General features: G+C 38.9%; 1 protein-coding gene and 1 long non-coding RNA gene across 4 annotated transcripts in view; one reads left to right on the top strand and one right to left on the bottom strand.

The window, feature by feature from the left end:
- HDAC9 (histone deacetylase 9) overlaps positions 1 to 23,496 on the top strand; it is a 278,058-nt gene that overhangs the window by 89,240 nt on the left and 165,322 nt on the right. For 2 of the 3 annotated variants that reach the window (XM_040591757.1, XM_040591756.1), the window contains exon 11: positions 2,786 to 5,359. In XM_040591757.1, coding sequence (XP_040447691.1) covers positions 2,786 to 3,106 — 321 coding nt within the window. In that variant the 3' untranslated portion in view covers positions 3,107 to 5,359. Of the gene's footprint in view, positions 1 to 2,785; positions 5,360 to 23,496 lie in introns of those variants that run through there. The other variant, XM_040591758.1, reaches the window with a different exon arrangement.
- The window catches only part of LOC121087100, a 45,417-nt gene that overhangs the window by 5,684 nt on the left and 16,237 nt on the right, over positions 1 to 23,496 (bottom strand). Inside the window, exons 2-3 of the long non-coding RNA XR_005827526.1 lie at positions 7,971 to 8,081; positions 956 to 1,221 (exon numbers count right to left, since the gene is read on the bottom strand). This is a non-coding gene — a long non-coding RNA (uncharacterized LOC121087100). The remainder of the gene's footprint in view (positions 1 to 955; positions 1,222 to 7,970; positions 8,082 to 23,496) is intronic.

Here is a 23,496-nt window from a genome sequence, read left to right as displayed (position 1 = left end):
TTAAACATTAAGTGTAAACAAAAGTGTCCAGCTGCACAGTGAAAGGTCCTGAGTAGTGTTGCCTTCAGGACTCATTTTCTGTTGTGTAATCCAGCCTTAGATTGAGAGATAAAATAGAAATATTGACTCTAAATTGATATCGTTACATGTCTCCAGATACATAATTTTCCATGGTACTACCAGGAGATATGATATAAAATAAGATGGTTCTGACTTAGGAGAACTGAACAGTCCCCTGGTCATGCTACTAATGTAATTACTGGGATAAGATGGGGCCAAGCTGCCTTTAGAAAACACTTTAACCAAGTATGAAAGCACGGTGCTGATACAGAGAAAGCAGTCGGCAGTGGCTTAGCTATCCAAGCAGCAGGAGTGGTTTTCAGGGACGTGACTGTGGTGCCCCGTGGCCCCTCGCCTGAGGCTTAGTCAAAGTCACAGCATAAAGGATGTTTTTAATAAGATCTGGCAGTAAAGATGATAATATGAACGCACTTTGTAAAATCTACTGTGTAAATACATAAAGACTTTCATTTCACAGTCTTAGAAAATGTAATTTGTTTAGCTCTTCCTGTCACTGAAGTCTGGACCAAATTGCCCGGTGACTTCCACAGCATTGGAGCAGGCCCCCAGACAGGAATGCTGCAAGCTGAATTGCACACAAATGCCACTCCAGTCTCCACAGCCCCCTTACGTGTGCTTGGATCACTCCACTGATTACATGCAAAAAGTGTTTGAAGGTGTTCCATGTATAGATTATATACTGCAGTCCAGCATGTGTTGCCTCAGAAAGCTCATCAGTAGTTCTATGCCATACAGCAATGTGAAGAAGAAAGAGCCTGACATAAAAGTGAAAAACCATAAAAGAAAGGAGAGCAGTAATGAGCTAAATATGTGTCTTAACTTCGCCGTGGACATACACTCATTTTCTCTTGGCTTCCCCTCCAGAAAAACCCACCTGGTATCAAGTAACTGGCACATGGAATGGTTTACAGATGGATCAGCATCAGTGACTCTCGTAGCTGTATGTGATTATCTGTCACACAGATGTTTCAGCTTGTATTTACTTGCTAGCAGCCAGTCCTGCCTTTCTTTTCTTGCTTGAGGAGTGGAGAGGGCTCGCCCACAGATGTGTAACTGAGTGACAGGGAGGAGCGTACCTGAGCTGAATACACGTAGTTAGCTTCATTGCCTTCTTGGTCAGCGTCATCCACTGAGAAACAACTGGAAAAGATTTATGGGTTTGATCTGAGAAATTTTCCAGATGCTGCTTAATAAAAGGAGACACTCTGCATTAGTTGCAGTAGTAAGTATTCCCCAGCTTAGAGCATGCCACCTGCAGCACGCAGGATGCACGTGTTGCGATTTGCTAGTTAATATGGTAATGAAAAGGAATTTTTTGTTTGTTTCTTTCTAGTAAGCTATTAAACTCCCATTACACCCCAAAAATGAAGATTTGCTGTGACTGAAGCCTGTGGACTTCCAGCGTGGAATTTATTTCTGCACTGATGTGAGGCGTATGCATCAGAGCATCAACTGGAACTGCATAAACAGATCTTTCAACTCTTCTTGTTGACTTTGTAGGAGTTTCTGAATCCAGCTGTAGCTTCTTGATCAGAGTTTACGTGACAGCCCTGCCCTTCACTGGGGTGGCGTTTTTCTATATGCATTAGCAAGCAGAATGAAACTAAATGGTCCACAGTTGGTAACAAAATAGCTGTACTGAAGCCATCCAGTAACTCAGCATATAGCAGTAGCTAAAACACAGTTTGAGGCGCTTGATAGTTGCGGGGGAATGCAGATGGGAAGAGGAAACTATGTAAGAGAAATGGTAAAAGGTGGGGGGTTTTCTCCTCTCAGTATATTTGACCTTGGTGGTACAAATCGGTATCGGCTTGAAATCAATCAGTTGAGTAAATGGTAATTACTCACTTGACCCTGCAGATTCTTACGCACATGTTTAATTTGCACCTCTTTCAACAAAGCAGGGATTTATTTTTTTAAGTTTTGCCTTTTTGCATTACATTTGGACTATTTTGGAATTCGTTTGCTGTATCTTAGTAAAACATAAACTGTACTTGATTGCAGCACTTGGGCATCTGGCACCTCAGCAGAGCTTTACAATAGCATTTGATGGTGTAAAACCAGGATTATCTGGGTAGCTGTGTTATGTCATTATTGCTGAAACTGGGGTACCTGTACCATGCACAACAAAAGCTGTAGTCTTTCCAGTCATGGACAAATGACATGCTTGTAGCATCTTTGTGTGACAGGAAAGGGGAATGACAGCAGCTCTTTGTCACCACCCGTGTTGGCTTTTGGTGCCTTCATGCTTTAGTTGATGGAGAAGCTTGTGTGAACATTCCCTAATTTACTTATAACAAAAAATTAATGAGATTACTAATTTTCTTATATCTTAGAGTTCCTTTATATGACTATGAACTGTAATATAGTTAATTTCTGCATTTATGTTGGAAGAGTATGAAAGGAGACTAATTTCTCATGATTGCCAGCTGTAACAGTGTAACATTTTCATTATTCTGTCTTATTTTTAGTTTAGTTTTACTGTATAGCACTCTCTACACACATGGTATTTTCTACTGCAGAATAACAAGTGACCTTTTGCTTGGGACCTTTGGTTCTTTTTTCCCTGTACATTAATATTTTAGCCGTGCACAGCTACATGGTTTTGCTACAGAAGCTTTAATTTTTCAGTGTAAATGTAGTACTTTTCAGTGTTTGGCATCAGTGAAAGGAATCAATAATCATTCCCACTTTCTCTTTCCAGATGCTCTCAAAGTCCATCGAGCAGCTCAAGCAGCCTGGCAGTCACCTGGAGGAAGCCGAAGAAGAGCTTCACGGAGATCACTCGATGCAGGAAGAGCAAGCCCCTGCCAGCAGTGCCAGCGTTAGGGCTGAGAGCAGCAGTGCTGGTGTGGATGACAGAATAGGACAGCAGGTGGGGGCTGTGAAAATCAAAGAGGAACCACCCGACAGTGATGAGGATGTTCAAACCCAGCAAATGGAATCTGGGGAGCAAGCTGCTTTTATGCAACAGGTAATAGGCAAAGATTTAGCTCCAGGATTTGTAATTAAGGTTATTATCTGAACATCACGTGCATTTTCTAGGCTTTGATAAGCAATTGTGTTTTGATTCACTGATCTAGCAAATCTTGATTTACTGTTCAAAGAATCTAACAAAGGCAGAAGTGTTGTATGCACACTTGAAAACATAGTGAAGCTCATCCTTATGGCCACTAATTGAGAAAATACCTGTTGCAGTCAATTATTCTACATAAACCTTTGCGTAATAGCTGATAGACTTTGTATTAACCCAAGATTACATTACATCGCTTAGTTCTAGTGAAAGAGAACTTGTATCACCTAGCTTGTTGAGATCAGCAACTGCTGGAATTAGTTTCCAGATCTGATTGATGAAACATTCTTCTGTGATTCTGAATCCTCTGACTTTTGCTTTCAGCTGTCTGTATATACTGTATCATAGTGTAGTCTTGAACACTGTTAACATTAGGGTATATTTTCCTCAGTAGACAGGTACTGACTGCTATATCAGTGGTCCCAGGCTGGTGTATAAAGTTGAGTTTAGAGAATACCAGGTGGATGTGAAGAGGCAAGGCAAGGCACTGTTTAAAATTTGCATTATTTTCTTTTTTGCACTGCTTAGTTAATTTTTCATTCTGTCTTATTTGATGATACTGTCCACAGAGACATCCTTAAATGCAGCAGCTGTGAGTACTGGTGAGAAGCAAAATGCAGCATTAGGTTCCAATCAGTTACTAGGATATTGCAGGAAAAGCACATAACTGTTATCATTATCGTCTGATATCCAATCACTTGTTTATTAAAAAAAAAAGAAAGACTAATCATACAATACCACATAACCTTTACCGCTAGGTCTCATGGACAAATACTAAAATAACAACTGTGCATAAAATGCCAGCTTGGCAAAAGGAAAATTCAGATTGTTGGTAAGCATTTCAGCAAGGCTGAAAAGCGCAGTGCATGTATGCAGCCAGCGAGCTGGTGTCCCTTTCCGTTCCTTCGAGATCAGGCACAGCAAGGCTGGGTGCAGTGGAAGGCCCTGTTTATTTAAGTCTATACTTTGTCAGGTCCCTGCTGTTCTCCTGCAGAAAAGTGATTTTGGAAGGGGGGGCAGGAAATGCCTTATGGAAACAGGAAGCCCAAGTGATTCATGTGCTGAGGAATGTGGGGCGGGGGGGGGGAACAGGGCAGCGCTCCCTCTGTTTTTAAAGGCACTCTATGAATTGATTTATTGTCAAAGAAAATAACAAAGCGAGTAGGGAAATTGTTAAGGAAGCTTTCCAGTGAAACATTTCCTTCATATTCCCTTTTGATATGTTTACCTTGTTTTATAGGTTTACTTTTGTTAAGCTAGTTAAAGATTCATTGTATTAAGATCCCCTTTAATATGGATAATCCCAAACCGACCTGGAATCCTTGTCAGGTTTTTTTTTCTATTAAAAATATTTATATTTCTAAAGCTGAGGTATTTTAAGGTGCAGTATCCTGTTTCAAAAGAGATAGCTGTTTTGCCAAATGTAGAAATTGTTCTAAAATGTTATTAGCATGTGTTGTTTACATTATGCTATTTACTATTAAATCTCTTATAAAATGTTGTAACTACTAAAGATACATTATCCTTTTTCCTAGAAGGTCACCAAACAAATGACTAAATAGTTGCTGTTAATATGAAAGGCCTCCTTAGATAGAAAAGATTTATTAATTGAGAAAAACAGGTAATTGTTGTGTGCGCTTTGTATTTGAACAGAAACCTTTCCCATCTTGGATGAAAAAAATCACATTCCCATTCAAAAAAATGAAGCATATAAAAATGAAATTATATGTTTTTCCCATTGCGTATAATTTTAATTTTCTTCGAAATCTAACCTCAGCCTCATCAAAAAGGGATAGTGCATCTTTTAAAATACATTTTATCTGGGGAGAAACTTGAAAATGAGAAAAATTTTGTACAATATAATTTCAAAGACATGTATTCACAAAAGACAAAAGATATTTTTATAATGTCATTCAGGTAAGAAACCCCAATACATTATTGGACTTTAATTTCAGAACCTTTCAAATTTGGATAAAATTAAAACAGAAAAACTACCTGGAACCAGTGAAAAGGAAAACTGGGTTTAAACCACATTTCTAATTGATTATTGTCTCTTACATTTTAAATCTACTGTATTTATTATAATTTACACCCTTAGAGGTGATCTCTTGTTTTGTGTTGTAAATATATTCTGTTTGTATGTTCCCTTTTTTTGCCTTCTGATATAAGTCTCCTCCTTTCTCAAATAAAGTTTTTTTTTTTAAAAGATCCCCTTTCAGATATCTGACTTTGTGTAAATTTGATAATTTAGTTGTGCTTTTGCTTTGTATAACCAAATATGTTCACTACACATTGTTGAAACAATTCAAGCTTTCAGGAGCAAGGTTTTTGTTACACTATTCTTACAATAATTACACAAAGTCTTTTTTTTTTTTTTTCATCTCTTATTTTATCCCACATCAGCCATTATAAGTTTTAGTGAATGTGGAACAGTATTGATGCATGCTTATTTTCCCATCATGGCATCTGTCTTGAACATGTGATCATATATTGCACCATATATAGGAAAGGTAAAGGTGAATCCCAGTTTCTTGGCTCCTACCTATCCAAAATTCAGATGAACTGAAATAATTTCCATGACATTTCTAAAACCTGACTAGAACCCAAAAGATGCTGCTGAAACAGCTTATACTGACCTCTTTAGTTTTGCAAAGACCTTGACGTATATCAGAGTCCACGTATAAAGATGGAGAGGAGGGAATCCACAAGCTTTGCAGACACTACAGCAATTGTGTGAGACAGCGAAGTCGTGCTTTAAAGAAACACCATAACAATTCCGTGAAGATATTTAATGCTTTGTGACGTTTACTGAACTTCACTTCAGATCTACAGAGAGAAATAGCTTGTACTGCTCAACGATCCCTGTGGCCACAGTATATGCATTACTACTACCGAAGGAGTTCAGAAACTAGCTCTTCTAACTATTCATTTAAATTGCAAAGGATCCTAACAGCTTCGATTCTGGTATAACCTCAATGAAAATAAAATGCTTTCAACATCATAAATATGTAAGAATAACTATTCCCATAAACCAAATTCAATATACTCACTGATACAACAGCAAAGTAATGTTTTGTCAGTAATCCACCCAAAAAAAACCAAGATGAAAAGTCAAGTTTTAGCTTAAGAAAGATTAAAACTGTCATTAACAGTATAACATTATACTGCTTGCCCTATTGTTTATTATGTATTTAGAATCTTAGGTCTATAAGTCATTCATTCGTTCAACAGGGATTTTATTGAGATGCCTTCTGTTTAAATACTCATGTCAGAATTTAAAGAGCAGCCACAAATGTTTTCAATTTACAACATTCCTCATTTGAAGGCTACACCTAGGGTTTTTTTTCTAAATTGTTTGTTTACCATGCATCAAAGCACCCATAATAAAGAAAATAATCATAGTTTAATACAATTCCCAAGCCTTATCTTATTCCAGAAATGATGTGCATATATCTTTTTTTTTCCTTGAAAAAATAGATGTTTACTCTGTCCTGTTGTCCAAAAGATAATGCCATGATAGCTACTAATTTAGAAATATTTACTACTAAATGAGGGAAAGAAAATGCTTCCAAATATTTACGAATAATACTCAAGACAGACACACATTACTGTAACATTAGCCTTTTTTTCATCTTCTGGCATTAACAAAATAGGATTAAATTTGAATGCCTCAGCAAAGCAGGAGCACTACAGACATTACCACCACTCATCCTTACTATTCAGCAATTCATTCATGCACTATCTTCATTCCATCTTCATTATCATCAGGATCACCAAGATTTACTCCATGTTACTTAAGCCAACTATACCCTGTTTTTATCTTCACTGGCATTCTGAGGTAAAAATCTATAAACGTTAGTCCCAACCACCAATCTAAAAATGTTTACTTATTTCTCCCCTTTATGAACACTTCACAGTTTTCAGCCAAAATTCGCTAAGCCAAGTTAATTTCCTTATTGTATTCTGTCCCACTAGCAGCATGTCCTACTTATCCACTTAAGAAATGTTTGTTTGCTTTTCATTTATTTGTTTAGTTTCTGATTTCCTTATGTAGTTCCCATCATCTGGGTGGTAGTGGGGCTTCTGTACCTCATTTCTTAGTGGAGGAATATAGCTTAGAACATCATATGCTGAATTGCTGTTCAGGCAAACAGAAGAGCATCCTGGATAAAATTATTTTCTCTGCGCTAGAGCAATAATCCCAGTGATCCCTGTGGAATTTTACCACTCTATTTGGTAGATGCTGTGCTTTGCATTTGATTTTTTCCTCTTCTAATTCAGCCTAATTTGGAATTAGATTTAAAGGCAAAAAATACAATTAGCCATTAGAAAAGCAGGGTTCCTCGGCCATGCTCGCTCACTCACCCACACAAACAGGACTGGGAAGGGGCATCCTTTAGGTGTGTCCTGGTTTCTGGTCCCCATTTGCTGAGCTCAAGTGTCACACTCCTTTTGCTTATTTTGATTCTGTCCCCGTGACTCATGTAGCCCATACAGAATAACTTCCCCAGCTGCCTGGGGGCACGCACAACTATCGGAGACCCCCCAGGGTTATTTCATCAGCACCTGAGAGTTAAAAGGGTGCTAGCTTAGTAACTTGAAGTCATTCAGCGATGTCTGACTCTCTGTGATGACTACACCGGGGCCTTAGTCATTAGAGTTGTTTTGGTAGAGCAGATACTTGTAAGTGATTCGGTGCCTTAATTAGCTGATTAAATGAGATGTTTTGAATCTGGCTGTGGAGCCTTTGTTGTGTTTGTTTTACTTTACTTTCCATAGTTGCCTTGAAGTAGCCTAGACTCTTAACAGTACATACCTCTGAAACATAAGGGAGGTTGGTTGGATGAAACGGTGTTAAAAGTTCCCCTCTTCATACCTGGTTCTTCTGAGGTGGTAGAATATTACAACATTTTGGCCTCGAGAAGTCCTGTGAAGGGAGGGATAAATGGAAAAGCAAGTTTTAAACAATGTCAGACTTCCAAATAAACCTTCCATCTTGTATATACTAGCTCAATTCATATTTTACTTTTCTTGGCGGGGGGGTGGGGGTGGAGGGGGGTGGGGAGTGTAGGCTACTTTGTGTCCTTTAACAGTGCAGCCAGTAAGAGAGGCACTAACCTTGCACCTTTCTGCCTTTCCTCAAGTCTGTGAGTGCACAGTCCCAGTACAACCCCTACATAACACAAGCTGGCCCTATGATTTCTGAGCTCAAACTTGAGCCATAGACTGTCTGGATGGAGCAAGGGAGCGGAGGGCTGTGTAGTCGGATTTGTTTTCTGAATATTTGTTATTCATCTACATAAGGGGAAGAGCCATCTGAATATTTAGCCAGCTTTCCCTCACCTTTGCTCTTAAGGGTCTGTCCATCTCTATAAAGTTTCTAACTGCAGTCTTTGAAAATTATGCTACAGGAAGAACAATTATTTATATATATATATATATTTTATGCCAATTATATGTGAAAGTGAATAATGATGAGAGTAATTACAAGTAGTTATTCTTTCCCTGTTAGACTTGAAAATAACCCATTTTCTCAGAAAGTATCAAACCTACTTTCTTAATGAGCGCCAAGGAGATTCTTATTTTTGTTTGTATCTCCTATTGTAAACTTTCAGTTACAGAAGGCAGTAATACTTACTTTATCACAAGATTAAATCAAGAACTGAATTGTCTGACCAAACACATGGCATTACAACATAATAACATTATTTCATTTCACTGGTACCTGCACAGAATAATGTTGATGCTGCATTTATTTTTCAATCCAAGACTTTTTATGCTTCTCTTCCTCTGTCAGATACTTATAATATAGTACCTTGAAACTTTTGCTACTGCTCCCCTTTGTAAGAGAAAGTGGCATGTAAGGAGACAACTGGGGCAACATTAGGCAAAATTACTTAATCAGGGGTATATAACTAGCATGAATCGAAGGTCTCTAAGTCCAGATCCCAGTAATTATCACTTCACATTTTGACAGTCAGATGATACTGCTTTCATACAATTGGGCAATTTGTCACTTCCTGTATCAGACAGCACGGGGTTTTATTATTATTGTCATTGAGGAGGATTATGTGTTCTTGGAAAGCTGCTTCTTTAAACGCTTCATTTTTAGAAGAATTCTGTTCTGACCGCTGAATGTCTCTCCGTCTCTGTCAGATACATGTATGAGCTTGCACAAAAGTTTTCATTTTCTTCCTTCCCTTAAAACATGAAAGTGAATACATACATGAATACATGGCTAAATCTTCATAAAGCTCTGTTGTCTAATATCCTGGAAGAGCAGCTCAGCCTGAATGCTTTTGAGACATAGGTGCTGTAATGCAGAAAGCAGTGCATAATCTGTGTCCTCTCACGTTCTGGACTGTGACCTTTGGATCCCCAGGAGACTGTGGAGGTTTCTGTTCATACTGCCTGTATTTCCTCAGCAAACGGTCTTGTGAAAATTACAGCTATGAAATCGCAGCAACACAGCAATGGCAAGGGCTTAAGAAGGCTTTGCTCAGTTTCTCTGTAAGGCAGTTGAAGCATGCAGGATTCAGCCTCCAGCCCTCCCTCTCCTTAGTCTTTTCCTTTAGCTCCCGTCAAGAACGGTACTGTGATAGTTTTTAGGTGGCAGCTTGCAGATTTTTATTATTGTTATTCCTATTGAACAGATCCAGAAGGAGCACAGGGCAGAAGTGCTGTTGGGAAGTGTTCTCCCCCTGTGTGCAGAGGGATAGCTACAGAGACCAGCTGCCTCTAAGCCTTACTTTCCTAGATCTTCCTCTTCTGAAAACAGAAGCTGAAGAGTTACTACACATCAGAGAGCATGGCTGCATCACTCAGCTACCTGACTGCACACAGGGACTGGTGGTGATCAGGTTTCCCTCATTTCTAACCCATTTTGATCTATTTTGACACCTTGTCTTAGGGCATCAAAGGCTCCAAAGCCCAACAGCACATTCCTCGACATCTTCCTTTCTTTCTAGAGCTTTTTTTGGTTCTTAACATTTACCTAAATCTGTACAGGTCTGTTGTCATAGTTTCCTATTAGTTTCTGCATAGATTTCAGTTTTCTGAAGCTACTGAATTTATACAGAGAGCGTCAAAGCTTCTCCATTAGTATTTCTGACAGAAAGATAAAAATGGCAGTGCTGAATACAGGTGTTATCACCACAGGCTTATCCCAGGGACACCCAACTTCAATAGCTCTGATTTGGCCGATTCTGCTGGTAGTAATGCCTCGCTAAGGATGCTAGTGATTTCAGTTAAAATACGTGCAGCATTACCCTTTTTGCTATGTGACCAAGTTTTTTCATAAGAATATCCATCCCTTCTTGGGAAGGCTTTGAGAACACAAACACAGACAGCACAGAACCAGCAAGGAACATGGAACAGGAGCAAGATTCATTCCTGCAGCAAGAGGCTGAGAATGAGCATGGGGACTGTTACTTATCCATGTTGATGGATAATGCGCTAAGCAGGCAGCTCATTTTCCCAAGTCAATCAATTGCTTTCAAGTTAGGCACTATTATATGTCACTATTACAGTAGCTTGGATCCTCCTGTAAAAGTAATCCTTTCTTTCACCTCTCTGGCCCTTTCCCTCCAGCTTTTAATGAAAGCAAAAGACTCAAAGCACATTAACTCAGTTTCATTTTCAATTTCTACTTTCATGGAAGAATCTGTAATTTAGTAAGAAGCTACATCAGGGATGAGCTGACGGGGGGGGGGGGAGTTCTGCAGCTGGCATGCTGAAGCCAATGCTCATTCCCAGCTCCCCGAGTCATCCACTAACCGCACTCTTCTTTTTCATTGGCAAGCGGTTCCCACAGCCGTTGACCAGCAGGATCCTTTCAGGCTGCAAAATGGGTCGGCATAAAGTGCATTTGGCCCGAGAAAATGCAGTGGGATGCCATACCCACAGGATCACAGCATTTGTGAAGCTGCAGTTGTGAAGGTGAGCTGCAGGTGGTCACCACAGAGAGTTTCAGAGCACAGTTTCCCTCATAGAATTTGTTTTCGGTACCCAATCCTAGATGCCATGACCAAGTGGATCATTTAAGCCTGAAAGGATACTGTGAGTTTACCTGGTCAATGATAGAAGGAAAGCAGTGTTTGGTTCTCTTCCTTACTGTCATGGCCACCTGTGCATTCAGAGTCATTGCAAAAGGTTGATTATGAACTTAATAGGCAGATACTCAAAGTGGGTTATGTACATTAGAGAAGAAAAAATTTTGGAAACTCTTTACGTCTTTTTACCAGGATCAGCTCTACTGTATGTACCTGCTTTTCTGCACGATTACTTCAGACAGTAATTAAGTAAATCAGAAGATAGGGCACTTAATATTTAATGCATAGCAAGTTCTTATTTATGTAGTGCTGGTATTTCCCATTTTTACTTTCTTCTGCTTTAATATGTATGCTTAGTATTGAAAAGGAAAAAGACTTTTCAGGTGAGGAGTTAGAAATGGAGGAGGATCTGGCAAGTCAGAAAAGGAGGACACAGTCCTTCTTCTAGTTTAGATTCATTCAACTTGCAGAATCCTGTAAATGCAACAGTAACATATGTCAAGAAGAACCAGTACATCCATATTTTGCTCTTCCACACTACAAAGTTCATCCATTGAACTAAGAGCCTGAGCCTAACAAAACAAGGAGATTCAAGCCGTGCAGCTGACTACACAGCTGAGGTACTCTGCAAAATAAGAAGCTGGAAAATACTGTCTCACAACTTGACCCCTACCAAAAAAGCAGAACCACTCCTTGGCTATTGCCTTCTCCACAGATCACTATACAGTACTGTTGCATCAGCAGCGAACAGCCACCGGTCACTACTGCTGCTATACTCCATCCCTGTGTTGCGTATCTTCTGAGAAGTGCTGTGCTGGAGGTGGTCAGCAGAGCTTATAGCAGGTCTTTGGAATGAGGAATAGGAAACAGGACAGGAGAAACAAAATTGTCCCAGTCCTTTGGTCTCAGTAATTCATCAAAATCACTGATGGCAAAACTGAATCACTTTTTTTAACATAGGCAGAAGCCACCAGACTGAATTTCAGATGTTTTCATAGGTCTAGGTAGTATTCCTTGACTCATACAATGCTTACTACTAAGTTCTCTCTATAGGCTAAATCTCCTCTGTGCCACTGAAGCACTGTGGTGGTTCACAGGGATTGAGGCTTCTCACAGCGTATAGCTCCTATCCCTAAAATGAGTAATGCTGGAAAAACACCAAAAGGTCAAAGGCAGAGCTGCTTTCCAAGAACATATTTCGCAAAATCAGAACAGTTACGCCCAAAGCTACTGCAGTGTTTCTCCCCTTCAGCAAATAATTCCTCACCAGAAGCTTCCCCAGCCCCTTCTCCCTCCTGTGACCATCCTGCAGATGTCCTCTGGTGTACCAGCCCCTCTGCCAAGGCTTTCCAGGTTTGCCCCATTTCTAACAATCCCAAGGCATAAAAGGGCCACAAGCCTTTAGTTACCACTGCTTCACCCATATGCACGGCCACTCCATGGTGGGGTTGCCTCCTGGCAGGGAAGGGACAGTGGCTGGAGGCCAAGACCTGCCAGAGAGCAGGGGGAATGGACTGAGGGGCATCCTCCTCACTCCAGGACTGCTGTGGGACATAATGGCGAGGGCAAGCAGAGGAGGTGAAGCAGCATCCGTAAAACATCTTCCAGAGCACCAAGCAGTTAGGCTTGAGAGCCTTCCTTGGCTTGGAGAGCTGCTCAGCTCCATCCCCTCCAAAGGATGACAACATTGCTTCAGCCAGAGGCTCCAGATTTCTCCCTACTGTAAAAAACATTCTCTTTTATCTTTGTTCTCAGAAGTCAAGATGGTAATAAGGGATTAACTGCTTTGCCTTTTAACTGATTGTTTTAACCCATTTTATAGAGAGTTTGGGCTAATTAATTTAAGTTGAACTGCAGTGATCCTTTCAGGGAATAGAAGAGTTCAGACAGTTAAAGAAATGTTTAAAACAGAAAAAACAAAAGCTCTGCCAGCTACTACCAGCCTGAGTCATCTCCTTTAGCTATTTTAGATTCACTCTTAAACACGAGTTTTCCTGCCTAAATAATGGAGATTATAGTGACTACACAGTGCACCTCACTTCAATAACTTGAGAAATACTAGAACTGCTAAAGATTGAGTATCAAAGTTCTATCACTTTTGTTACACCACTTTTTAAAGATAAATTGACATTTATTTTTCCAGCTGGAAGCTTGTACTTTGATTTCATTGAATTGAATCAATTATTGAACTTAATACTGCAGTTAAGTACCGGACCTGAAATAGGAAGCACTGAATTTTCTGTTGTTTCTTATCTGAGCATTCTGGGTCAGGGACATAGATAGATAAAGTGAAGACAGAATATCTAAAATGCTTATGAAATCATGTATATATTTCACCAGAAAACAGTGATACAGTGATACACATTTTTAATTTACTTCTGTGAGATGTTTTTTTGCAAATTCTTATTTCTCTTCATGTTAAGAGAAATTTGCCATCTTCAGAATTTATCATTTATCGGAGAAGTTCCTATGTGTCATGTCCTAAAAACCTCAAGGACTGGACATTTAAATCTGTGACCTCACTGATTAATAACTCCTACAAGCTGATTTGCAGCCTTTTCCTATTATACAGAACCATAACAAAACAGAAATAAGTGATTTAATTTGGCATCATCAACTGCTGAAAGATGAGTCAGAAATAGATTAGCAAGTGTTCTAGTTGATCTTAATAGTGCAGTGACAAGTAAAATCAAGGATGACAGATGATCCCATGGACTAACAGTTCTTCTGACTGTATTACAGCAGGGATAAACACGGTCTTTTCTAACAACTGGCCACGAAAACAAAGAAATTTGAGTTCATATTGCTGTGGGAAACAGAATTGAAACTGAAATTCCTTTTTGATGCATGTTTAGAGGGCCTAGCTGTTGCAAAAGAGTGACAGAAATATGCTAGGTTCTCAGCTTGTAAGATACCCAAAATGTTTCTCTTAATTTTACTGGGAGGACTTTCTTTTTTTGCTCTGAATCAGCACATCAACAGTACCCTCCAGTATAAACCTGGTAATGCTTCTTGAATATTCACATCCTCAGGACATTTTGAGTTGCACCTTTAATAATAAATAAATAAGGACTGAACTTGTTTGGCGTTTCAGGCCAATGACCAAAGCCAGGGATCCTGGTGAGTATGCTACTATATTCCCTTAACTTTATTTTTGTGGGCATCATGCATTTTTAAAATGGTTATACATTTCCCTGAACCAATGTAATATAAAAGATTTACTGTTACAGTTTGTGTGTGGCCAGGCAATGGCATATGGAAAACATGTTTCCTGCTATTTAATTTAATTACTCTAATCACGTGCCAGCCCCGGGCATGTCATTCTGGACCTCTGAGGCTCTTTGTCTGTCAAAGAGATGGACAATATCTTGGCTTTGTTTAGTTGCTCTGCAGGCTGCAGATAAAACCACTGAAATACTGACTGTTTGTTTAACCAAAACTTTGCATTTTAACCATTTGGCTTTGATTTTTTGTTTTACAAGAAAAGATGACATTTTGGCCTTGGTGAGCTGAAAAGGAAATATTAGGAATATGAAGAAGAACTGTCACTTTCAGAGCTTAATAGATGAAAAAGAATACTTTAGCCTTCTGGTCAGAAATCAGCTTTGTTAGCAGAAACTTAAGACGTGCATTACTGTTATTTTAGAGTTGCCTGTTAGTAAGGGCAGCTGGAAAAGTCCTGCTTATAACTGGTCCTTTCTAATACAGTTAGCCCATCATCCAGTGGTTTCAGTAGAATTTTTGTTGCTTTCATTTTAAAAGATGAAACTGCAGTGGGTGAAACTAATTAAGATTCCATAGCAAATAAACATACCTGGATGCAACAGTATTAGTACAAGTACACTAAGTCATTTTTCTGTAAGAAATATCTGCAAATTACAGCTCAAATTTTGCAAAAAGTTTAAGAGGAGATAGACAGATTACACTACACTATTCATATTATAAACCCCAAATCTACAGAGAAATTAATCACACAGTTTTAACTATGTGCTTAACACCACCACCTTCTTCACTTGTAAGCAAGTGCTCAATTGAGTCCATGCTTTCCTGCATCAAGCAGTGATACTTAAAAGTACTTTAGACTATATGAGGATATTTTTTCTAATAATTATGTTGTCAAAAAAGGAAAGAATAAGAACTATCTTTTAATCAGTTAGTAATTTCCTTATAAGATGGAACTACACGTAGAAAAACTTGGCTATTCTTACATTTTTGGAAACTGAATTAACTTCAATCACTCTAAGTTTCAACACTAATCTGCCTGGAAGAGGATGGACAGAAGGTCTATGAGTATGCTCTCAAGAAGTCTGCGTCATCAGAGGGAAACACTGGATAGGATAGGCTGCAAAAAAGGGAAGTGTCCATCTAAGCAGAGTTTATGTATTTCTGATATTTCAGTGTATGGTTCTTCAACTGGCTTTTTCTGCGTACACACACACCAGTTTTCTAGCTGTATCAATGAGATACAATGAATAAAAGTTGTTCCCTCTAAGTTGCACAATACAGTAATGCAAGAATGAAAAAATTTGTTACTATTTACTGAATTACAACTCCTGTCCCGTTCAGCTTTGAGCTAACCACTAGATGACACTAGTTCCCACTTACTTAATAGGTGTGGGCATATGGTCCCATCTCCCTATATACTAGTTCATATATTTACATGCCTCTCAACCAAAGAACTTCAAAAAGAACATTATACAGGAATAGTCTTAACCACTATACATTTTTTATTAATTTTATATGTCTATATACACATAGGTATTTGGGTGTGTGCGTGAAGGCGTACACAAGCATTGCAAGCAAGGTGCACGTGCCTTTGCATGATTTATAGAAAACACGCGTTATAATTCACTATTTGAGTCTTTAGGGTATTGTAACTTAGCAAGTGTTGATGACAGCTCTACTTAAAAGAAAGCAGAGGAATTCCAAGAAAAACTTAATAGGCTGGAGTTTGTGGAGATCATTTCCTTCATCTCCTACCTCCCCAGGTCCCCCTAAAAAAGGGATGCTATATTGGTTTCTGCAGTGTGATTCTGGAAAGACTGGGCAGAAGGGAAAATATCATGCTGAGGAGACAGGCAAGAGCAGGCTGCACTACTCAAGTCCAAAAGCGACAAACTGTAAGAAGAAGAAAGTCACAGAAGGGCTATCATGCATATCCATAAGGTGGCTGCTACTGCTGCGGTTTTTAAATCACGAAGCATGAACTTTCCAGAAGGATGTGTGGAAAGAATCCCACATTTCTAAAAGCCTGATTTTCAGAAATCCAGAAGCTCCAGATTACTTAGAAACTAGCCCCTCCAAAGCTACATTTATGCTACTAAATTGCATGCACCAGGGCAGGAGAATAGTGTCTTCAGATACACTTTCATTTTTGCCTACATCAGCAAGCGTCTTGCTTTCTTAAGATTTGTCTCAATTATTTATAACACATTTGCTCTATATGTGCTGTAACTGTAATACACGCTGTGTGATGTACTTCATTTAAAGAGTATTTTAGTTGGCTGTACTAAAACAAGTCTTTATAATCTTCCTGGTGTCTAATAGTATGACAGTGTACTACCCGTAGTCAAAGCCATAGTAAGAATTACTTTTTGGTTTAGTAATCTAAATTTAAAATATTAAAAATAATTTTCATTTTGCACCTAATTTAATCCTGATCCCCCATGACTGTGGCAATAAGCGTTGGTACATCCTTATTCTCTATTATATTAGCCAAGTACTTCTGTATTCCTGTCAAAGGGAACATGCACACAGGGAGGGCGAGCTTCCTTGCCTTGAAAGCATACTCTGCTCTCGTTACATTTCACATTCTATCACAACCCGTTATTTTACCATTATTTCTTCTGTTTTAATGCAAAGAGCTGCTACTAAAGTGTAGTAAAGCTTTACAGTCCTGTAATATGAACTCCGTATAGTGTCTACCTAGCACTACATTACTGAGCAAGGTATTTCTGCGAATAAGCTATTTTTTTATACAAGCATGTCATAAGAGATAGAAGTTTAACTGCTGATTTGTAAGACTTCAAGAAATTATGATTCCTTAATAGCGTCAGTTTTGTTGTATCTATGCAACAGTTCAGTTAATGTGTCCTGTAATTCTGTTGAATATTTGGGAATAGTGTTTACAGACGAAACTTATCCCATTCACAACTAAATTCTTCCATCTTACAACAGTGTAAATCCATAGTCCCTATAAAAAAGCAATAATACTCCATAGACCCAGTACCATATTTGCCAAATTATGTTTTTACAGTCCCTATAAAAGAGCAATAATACGCCATAGACTCAGCACCATATTTTCCCAATTATGTTTTTAAGTCATTTGTCAACAAAAAGAGAGATGCTTATCTGTGTACAACCAACAGTTTTACTAGATCCATGTAAGAATTGAGATTTTCTCAGCAGTTTAAGGGTGCTTAAGTCCCCAGGAACAACAATGGCAAGAATCAAGGCTACCTAAATTGCAACCATAAGAGATGTAATCAAAATCAAAGATATGGTTTTATCCTGTGCATGTGTTATTTGCACAGGTTAATTTATGGGGGATTATGGATCTGAGGAGAGCATACATCTAATTTTAAACATAAAATAAGAGAAAGGCAGAGAAATAACGTTAGCCAGAGGCTTTGTTTGTTTATTAAAATGCTGTCTTTTATTTAATCTAAACAAGTGTAATTACTTTTTCAGACTTTGATTTCCCCTGCAAATCTTGTACTCTTATATTTCATTTAGACAGAACATTTATGTGAATTGCTTCTTTTTCACCCATTTCCTACTGTTTTTTAAATTTGCCAGTGAACATGCTTGAGCCTTCCCCTCCAAAGGCTGCTTAGGAACCAAAAAAGCTCTCCACTCTGTCTGTGGTTAAGCATAAGCTCCAGGAAGGGTAGCTAGAGTATACGAAAGCAGGCAAGACAAGAAAGCAGCTTACCTTCAGGCCTGCATCTGGGGCTTGCTGAAGTAGAGATACCCTGTTGATGCATACACTACCTATGCAGGGACAGGTTCCCTGCTCAGCCTGATTGTAAAAGCATACAGTGTGAGTTTTCATGTTGCTTTTGAAGGGAGAAAGATAAAAAAGAAGTGTTAAGTCACTTTTTTTCTCTCCTTCTGGCAAAAGGACTTTGAGCTAAATTATAGCACCCCAAGAAATGCAGTCCTTTGGGGCTAGCCTCTTCTTTTTCTCAGAGCTGGGAGCCTTAGGAGGAAAGCAGCTTGCTTATACCTCCTGTGCTTGTGGAAAATAATTTATGACTTAATAATGTTTCACTCTTGCCCTGTAGCAAAGGAATTCCTCTTAGTTGGATCTGAGATGGCAGCAGGAAAAAAAAAAATATATCTTTCCCCAAGTACCTCAAAGTAGAAAGTGTGTGAGTAACCAAATGGATGCGAACCAAACTCAGGAAGCAGAAAGTAACTTGTGCAGCTTTGCACAACCTTGGAAGTTATTTATAAGCAAATACTCAAAGTTCTCCCTCCTCGCTTGCTCCCATGTATTACTGTGGCAGTAGGAGCAAGCATTTTGTAGCAGTGCAAACAGTGGCTGAGGTAAAAAACAGCCAAATACAGCCCTTGGTGTGAAGCTGCCTTCATGTCTGCTGGGGACACAAGTGTGTCTTTTGACAACTGCTGTGAAAACACTGTCCATATAATCCAAAGTCACTGCACTTGGATTATCATTTTAACTGCCTTGCTGAAACTTTTGCTTTTGTACTAAACTTGGATTTGAATAATCTACCATGTTACAGACTATATCAAACTCTCAATTCCAACGCACAGTATGAAGCAGTGCAGTTCAAAACATATTTTACACTAAGCATATACCTGTGGGGTAGAAGAAAGTCTGATTTTCAATAAGGAGGGGGAAAAAAAGTGTCCTATGACAATCCAGTGAAATTTTGAATTTGGTCTGGCATTTTCAAATCTACCTTTTACCTAAGGCAGCAATAGTGAGGTTCATCCTTATGTAGAATCACATGAGGTAATGTTTCCTACAATGGTAAGATATGTTTCTTAGCTCACAAGGGATGCAAGAGACAACACAGGAAAAAACAAACACGCAAAAAACCCAAACAAAAACAAAAAAAAAAAAAAACCCAACCCAAACACCAAAAAACACAAGCACAACAAACAAAACAAAAACAAAAGAGAAAAAACGTGGAAAAAAAACATCAGTAGATACAAAAAAGTAACGGCTTCAAGTTTGCTACAAGGAAGCTCTTAAATTTTGAAAAACAAAAGATGGAGCTGTATGAAACTATCTCTGTGAAATGTGTTATACTTACAGCACAAACCCTTTCTAGCAGTTGATCATTTTACTAAAGTTGTTGTAATAGCCAGTTTTACACGCCTGAGATAGTGAGTAGTGTCCAAGGCAAAAGATTTATAGTTTGCTCCCGGTATAATGGTATGAGAGGAACTGGCTGCCAAAAGCGACAGCGATTTGAAGAGGGCGCCTTTGGTTTGGTAGGTGGTGTATTTGTTCTGTGGCTGGAGTTCACTAGAATAAATTGTTTGATGCACTGGCCAAAGATAACTATCTTGGGAGAGGGAGAAACCCAAATCCTCCAAGTTTCAAGAAGAGAGCAGAATGAAATACTTGGGTATGTGGAAAAAAAGATGACAAACTCCATGGCGACACAAAGTGGATCAATGCATGGGGCACTTTGTGGTTTATCACTTAAAAAAAAAAAGATTTATTGATCCCCCAAACATGGTAATTTTTAATATTAAATGGACCTCGTTTGAAGACTAAGCTGCTTGAGGAGACAGTAGTTTTGGAACAGAGCCCTCAGCCTTAGAAATAACACTGCTGGTTTGGCTCTGCTTCCAATATTGTTGCCTAGTTCTAAAGCTTTTCAGCAGGACCTCACTCCAGTCTGGTGACCAGTGTGAATCACTGTGGAGTAGATTAACACAGTGTTTTCCCAAGTGTCTAATCTCATTTTAGGATCAGAACACAAACAGCAGCAAAGCATCCGTAAGACCCAAGGAGTCCTAGGAGCAAGCCTGCAATTCGGCCCCAGTCGGCATTCACATTATCTCAGGCTCCACAGCATCGCTTGGAGTATCCAGAGTTCTTTGAAAATTCTAACATTTCTGCTCTGACCTAAACCTTTACCATCACATGCTAAGTGCAGCTCTTGGCTTGCCTATGAGAATGGTGTTAAAGTATAGTGTTTTAGCCTCTAAATCCCGCCTGCTGAGTGGATGCTTCCTTTCAAGCTCACTTTTTATTGCTAGATGGAGAGGTTTTGGAGGGGCTGTCTGTATTCCTTCTCTTTTTTACTTGATGTTTTTCCTGCTATTTTAACACTTCTGAAATCAGGGAAGAGGTTTGCACTTTTGAACCAGATTCAGGTCTTCCAAGAGGCAATGGCTGAGAGACACTGATTGAAAGTTTGCTAAACTGTTTGCATACCTTTACAAGGAGACCAGCCTAGTCAAATGCAGATTACCGTCTTTTCAAATTGTTAACCAGAAAATTCCTTTATTGTTGCTGGATTTGGCATTTTGACATCAAGAGACTGATCAGTATAATTAAAAAAAAAAAAGTCTGCAACCCATGTATGAGAATTAGGAAACATAAAAAGAATTAGGAAACATAGGAATAAGCAATTCCGAGTCACTGATGCCAAAGGGAATCTGCACAAGACAGGACAACAGCAAAAGATGTGGCAAGGAAAAATACAGCATGTGTAGAAATGAAGGGCAAGTTAGGCATTAAACACGTTTCAACCCGGTTCTTGTCATTGACCATTACAACATATAGGAACTTCTGTGAAGTCATTTTAAGAAAAATCACTAAAGTGTTTAGGCACCTATTATGAACATGCCTACTTGCCTGTAAGTATGTGGGCGACTTCCTCAAAGGTCCATGCAAATAATGCAAGTGCATTCTCTGCTATCTAATGAAAATGTTTGTTGATTTACTTATGTTTGCAAAATCAACAACAAAAAAATGCTGGTGTGAAAGGAGCCTATGTAAGTAATATTGGAGATAGCAGGCCCATAGACAGACCCCTCAGGAGATAGGAGATGTGTCACAATCCCAAAGTTACTTTATAGGCTCTGAAGATTATTGTGTGTATTAAAGAATGATAGGTTTGTTTAAATAATAATAATAAAAAACCCCGTTAGAATTTGTATGTAAATCTCCTAGCTTTCTGTAATAAAAGACTGAAGTGAGGGTTTCTTAAAAACATACCATATATGAAAAATTACCATCAATATTTTGAATATATTACAAATTAAAACGAGCACACATTTTTGCATATCATTGCTGCCTTTTCTCATGTTAGTTAGGTCAGAACTAAGAAAAAAACAAAAAGATACGAGGACTGTAGTAAGTACCATAATATAAAATTATATGTTGATTTTTCCATGGGCTATTAATATCTTGTTACTGTGAGACTGTACTGGTCGGTGGTTTCTGGCTTAGTGGTGTTTGGCTTGTAGGTAAAGGAAAAAAGAAAAAAGAAATAGAACAAGACCACCTCTGACATGAATACTGACCTCCAACTGCTATTTTATGTAACTTATTTTTGGTTATTTCCACATTTTTACCATTAATAGAAGTTAAATGACATTATATCTTCTTAGCCTGTACACCACATTTTTATGCATGCTCAAAAAATATGTGCGGGAATACTTTTATCTTGCTTACAAGTTTCACTAGTATCAAGATCAAGACTGTTAACTTCTGTATCCTGGGTGGAATTCCAAGGGACATTCCAGTGGGTAATAGAGTAGAAGATGTAAAATTGCCAGTAAGGGGGAGAGAAGAATTTGCTCTCACAATCAGTCACAGGAGAGGGTGGGAAAAGCAGTGTAGGAGTGGTGCCTAATGCGTTCTCCTAGGGCAATGCCTTTTAGACACTCCTAAACACACCGAGACATAATCCAACTTGCTTTCCTTCTCCCCCTCTTTAAAAAATAGTTGTATTCCTAAATATTTAACAACAAAGCATGGAAGAAGTTCTTTTTTTAATCTCTAAGACAAACTTGAATTTCCCCTGGCTTGTGGAAAGACTTAGAATTAGGAGAATGAAAACGTTACTACATAGCTTGTAAAGGTTCATGGTATTTAGTTATCGATATAAAAACCTCAGTGAGAGGCTGCATTTGTAGGGGTTTGCTAATGGAATACAGAACCTTTCGCCTTTGGGTCACTGGATCAAATTGGTCTCTTGTGGATAGTGACCAAAGTTTGCTACAATTTAAGTTTTCAGTGCCCTATATATAAATTAAATATGTAGAAATTAGAGATGGAAAAGACCTGTTACAGCTTGCAGCCTTTGCCCCTACTGGTACAGAATTGTTCTTTCTAGCTTATTTCCTGGTTACAGATTTCCAGTTCCTAGTAGGTCCTGTCCACCCTGCAGAGCAAAGCAGCTGGTATTAATTGGTATTCGAGTTTAACTGGGTCCTGGTGAACTCCTTGCACTGGCACCGGAGCTGTAGGAGGGATTCAGCAGAAATCTCTCTGCTGCCTGCCTCCATGGGGGGCACAAAGCGGGCAGAAGCCCAGGGAGCACTCATACCCCCCACTGCTGCCTGGGATGGAGGAGCAAGCAAAAGTTCCAGCTCCTTCCCACCCTGTACAAAATACCTTATAATACAGGGGGATTACTGAATCTCATTTTCACTGTCTCACTTATCCCCCTTTAAAGTCCTACCAATGTCCCTTCCATAACCAAACAGCTGCAGGTCATAGTTCTAAATTGTAGGCCTGATGGATTAGTTCGGGTAGCTAAAAGGAAGGCCAGATATTAGTTCACACATCGATATGAACTAAAATTTTCCCAAAGTTTGGAAGAGATTTGGAAGCTTGCTTGGGGCTTCTTTTTGATTTAAATGAAGAGGTTTGAACCCTATTATCTTTTACAGCTTCCATTTGCAAGTAATTAACTATGCTGCCGAATGTCCATTATTAAGCGCTAGGAACAGTGTACTGACAATAATAAGGTTAGCCTTGTAAGGTATTTAATGACTACTGCTGCCTGTAGTGCGATAGATACACACGGGCTTTGTAGGCTTAAAAAAAATAAACCAAACCAACACAGTACCAAAAACCAAACAAGTAACAGTGGCCCGCTCAATGGTAATATAAACATGTAATAAACCAGTTCTTATTCTCTAGAAAGGAGTCCAAGTGGGGCTACTTTAACTTACCCACCTTTGAGTACCTCAAGGTGCATGATATAACACTGGGACAGCGTTGGGTATAAGTGGGATTTCCTCAGAACTTCTAATTTTGGCCATATGTGCCTGTCCCACAGACTTTAT

The sequence above is a fragment of the Falco naumanni genome, chromosome 4 (genome assembly GCF_017639655.2).
Source record: "Falco naumanni isolate bFalNau1 chromosome 4, bFalNau1.pat, whole genome shotgun sequence".
In the NCBI taxonomy this organism is placed as follows: Eukaryota; Metazoa; Chordata; class Aves; order Falconiformes; family Falconidae; genus Falco; species Falco naumanni.
Note: the sequence above shows the minus strand (reverse complement) of the source record. Positions and strands in the feature narration are given on the sequence as shown.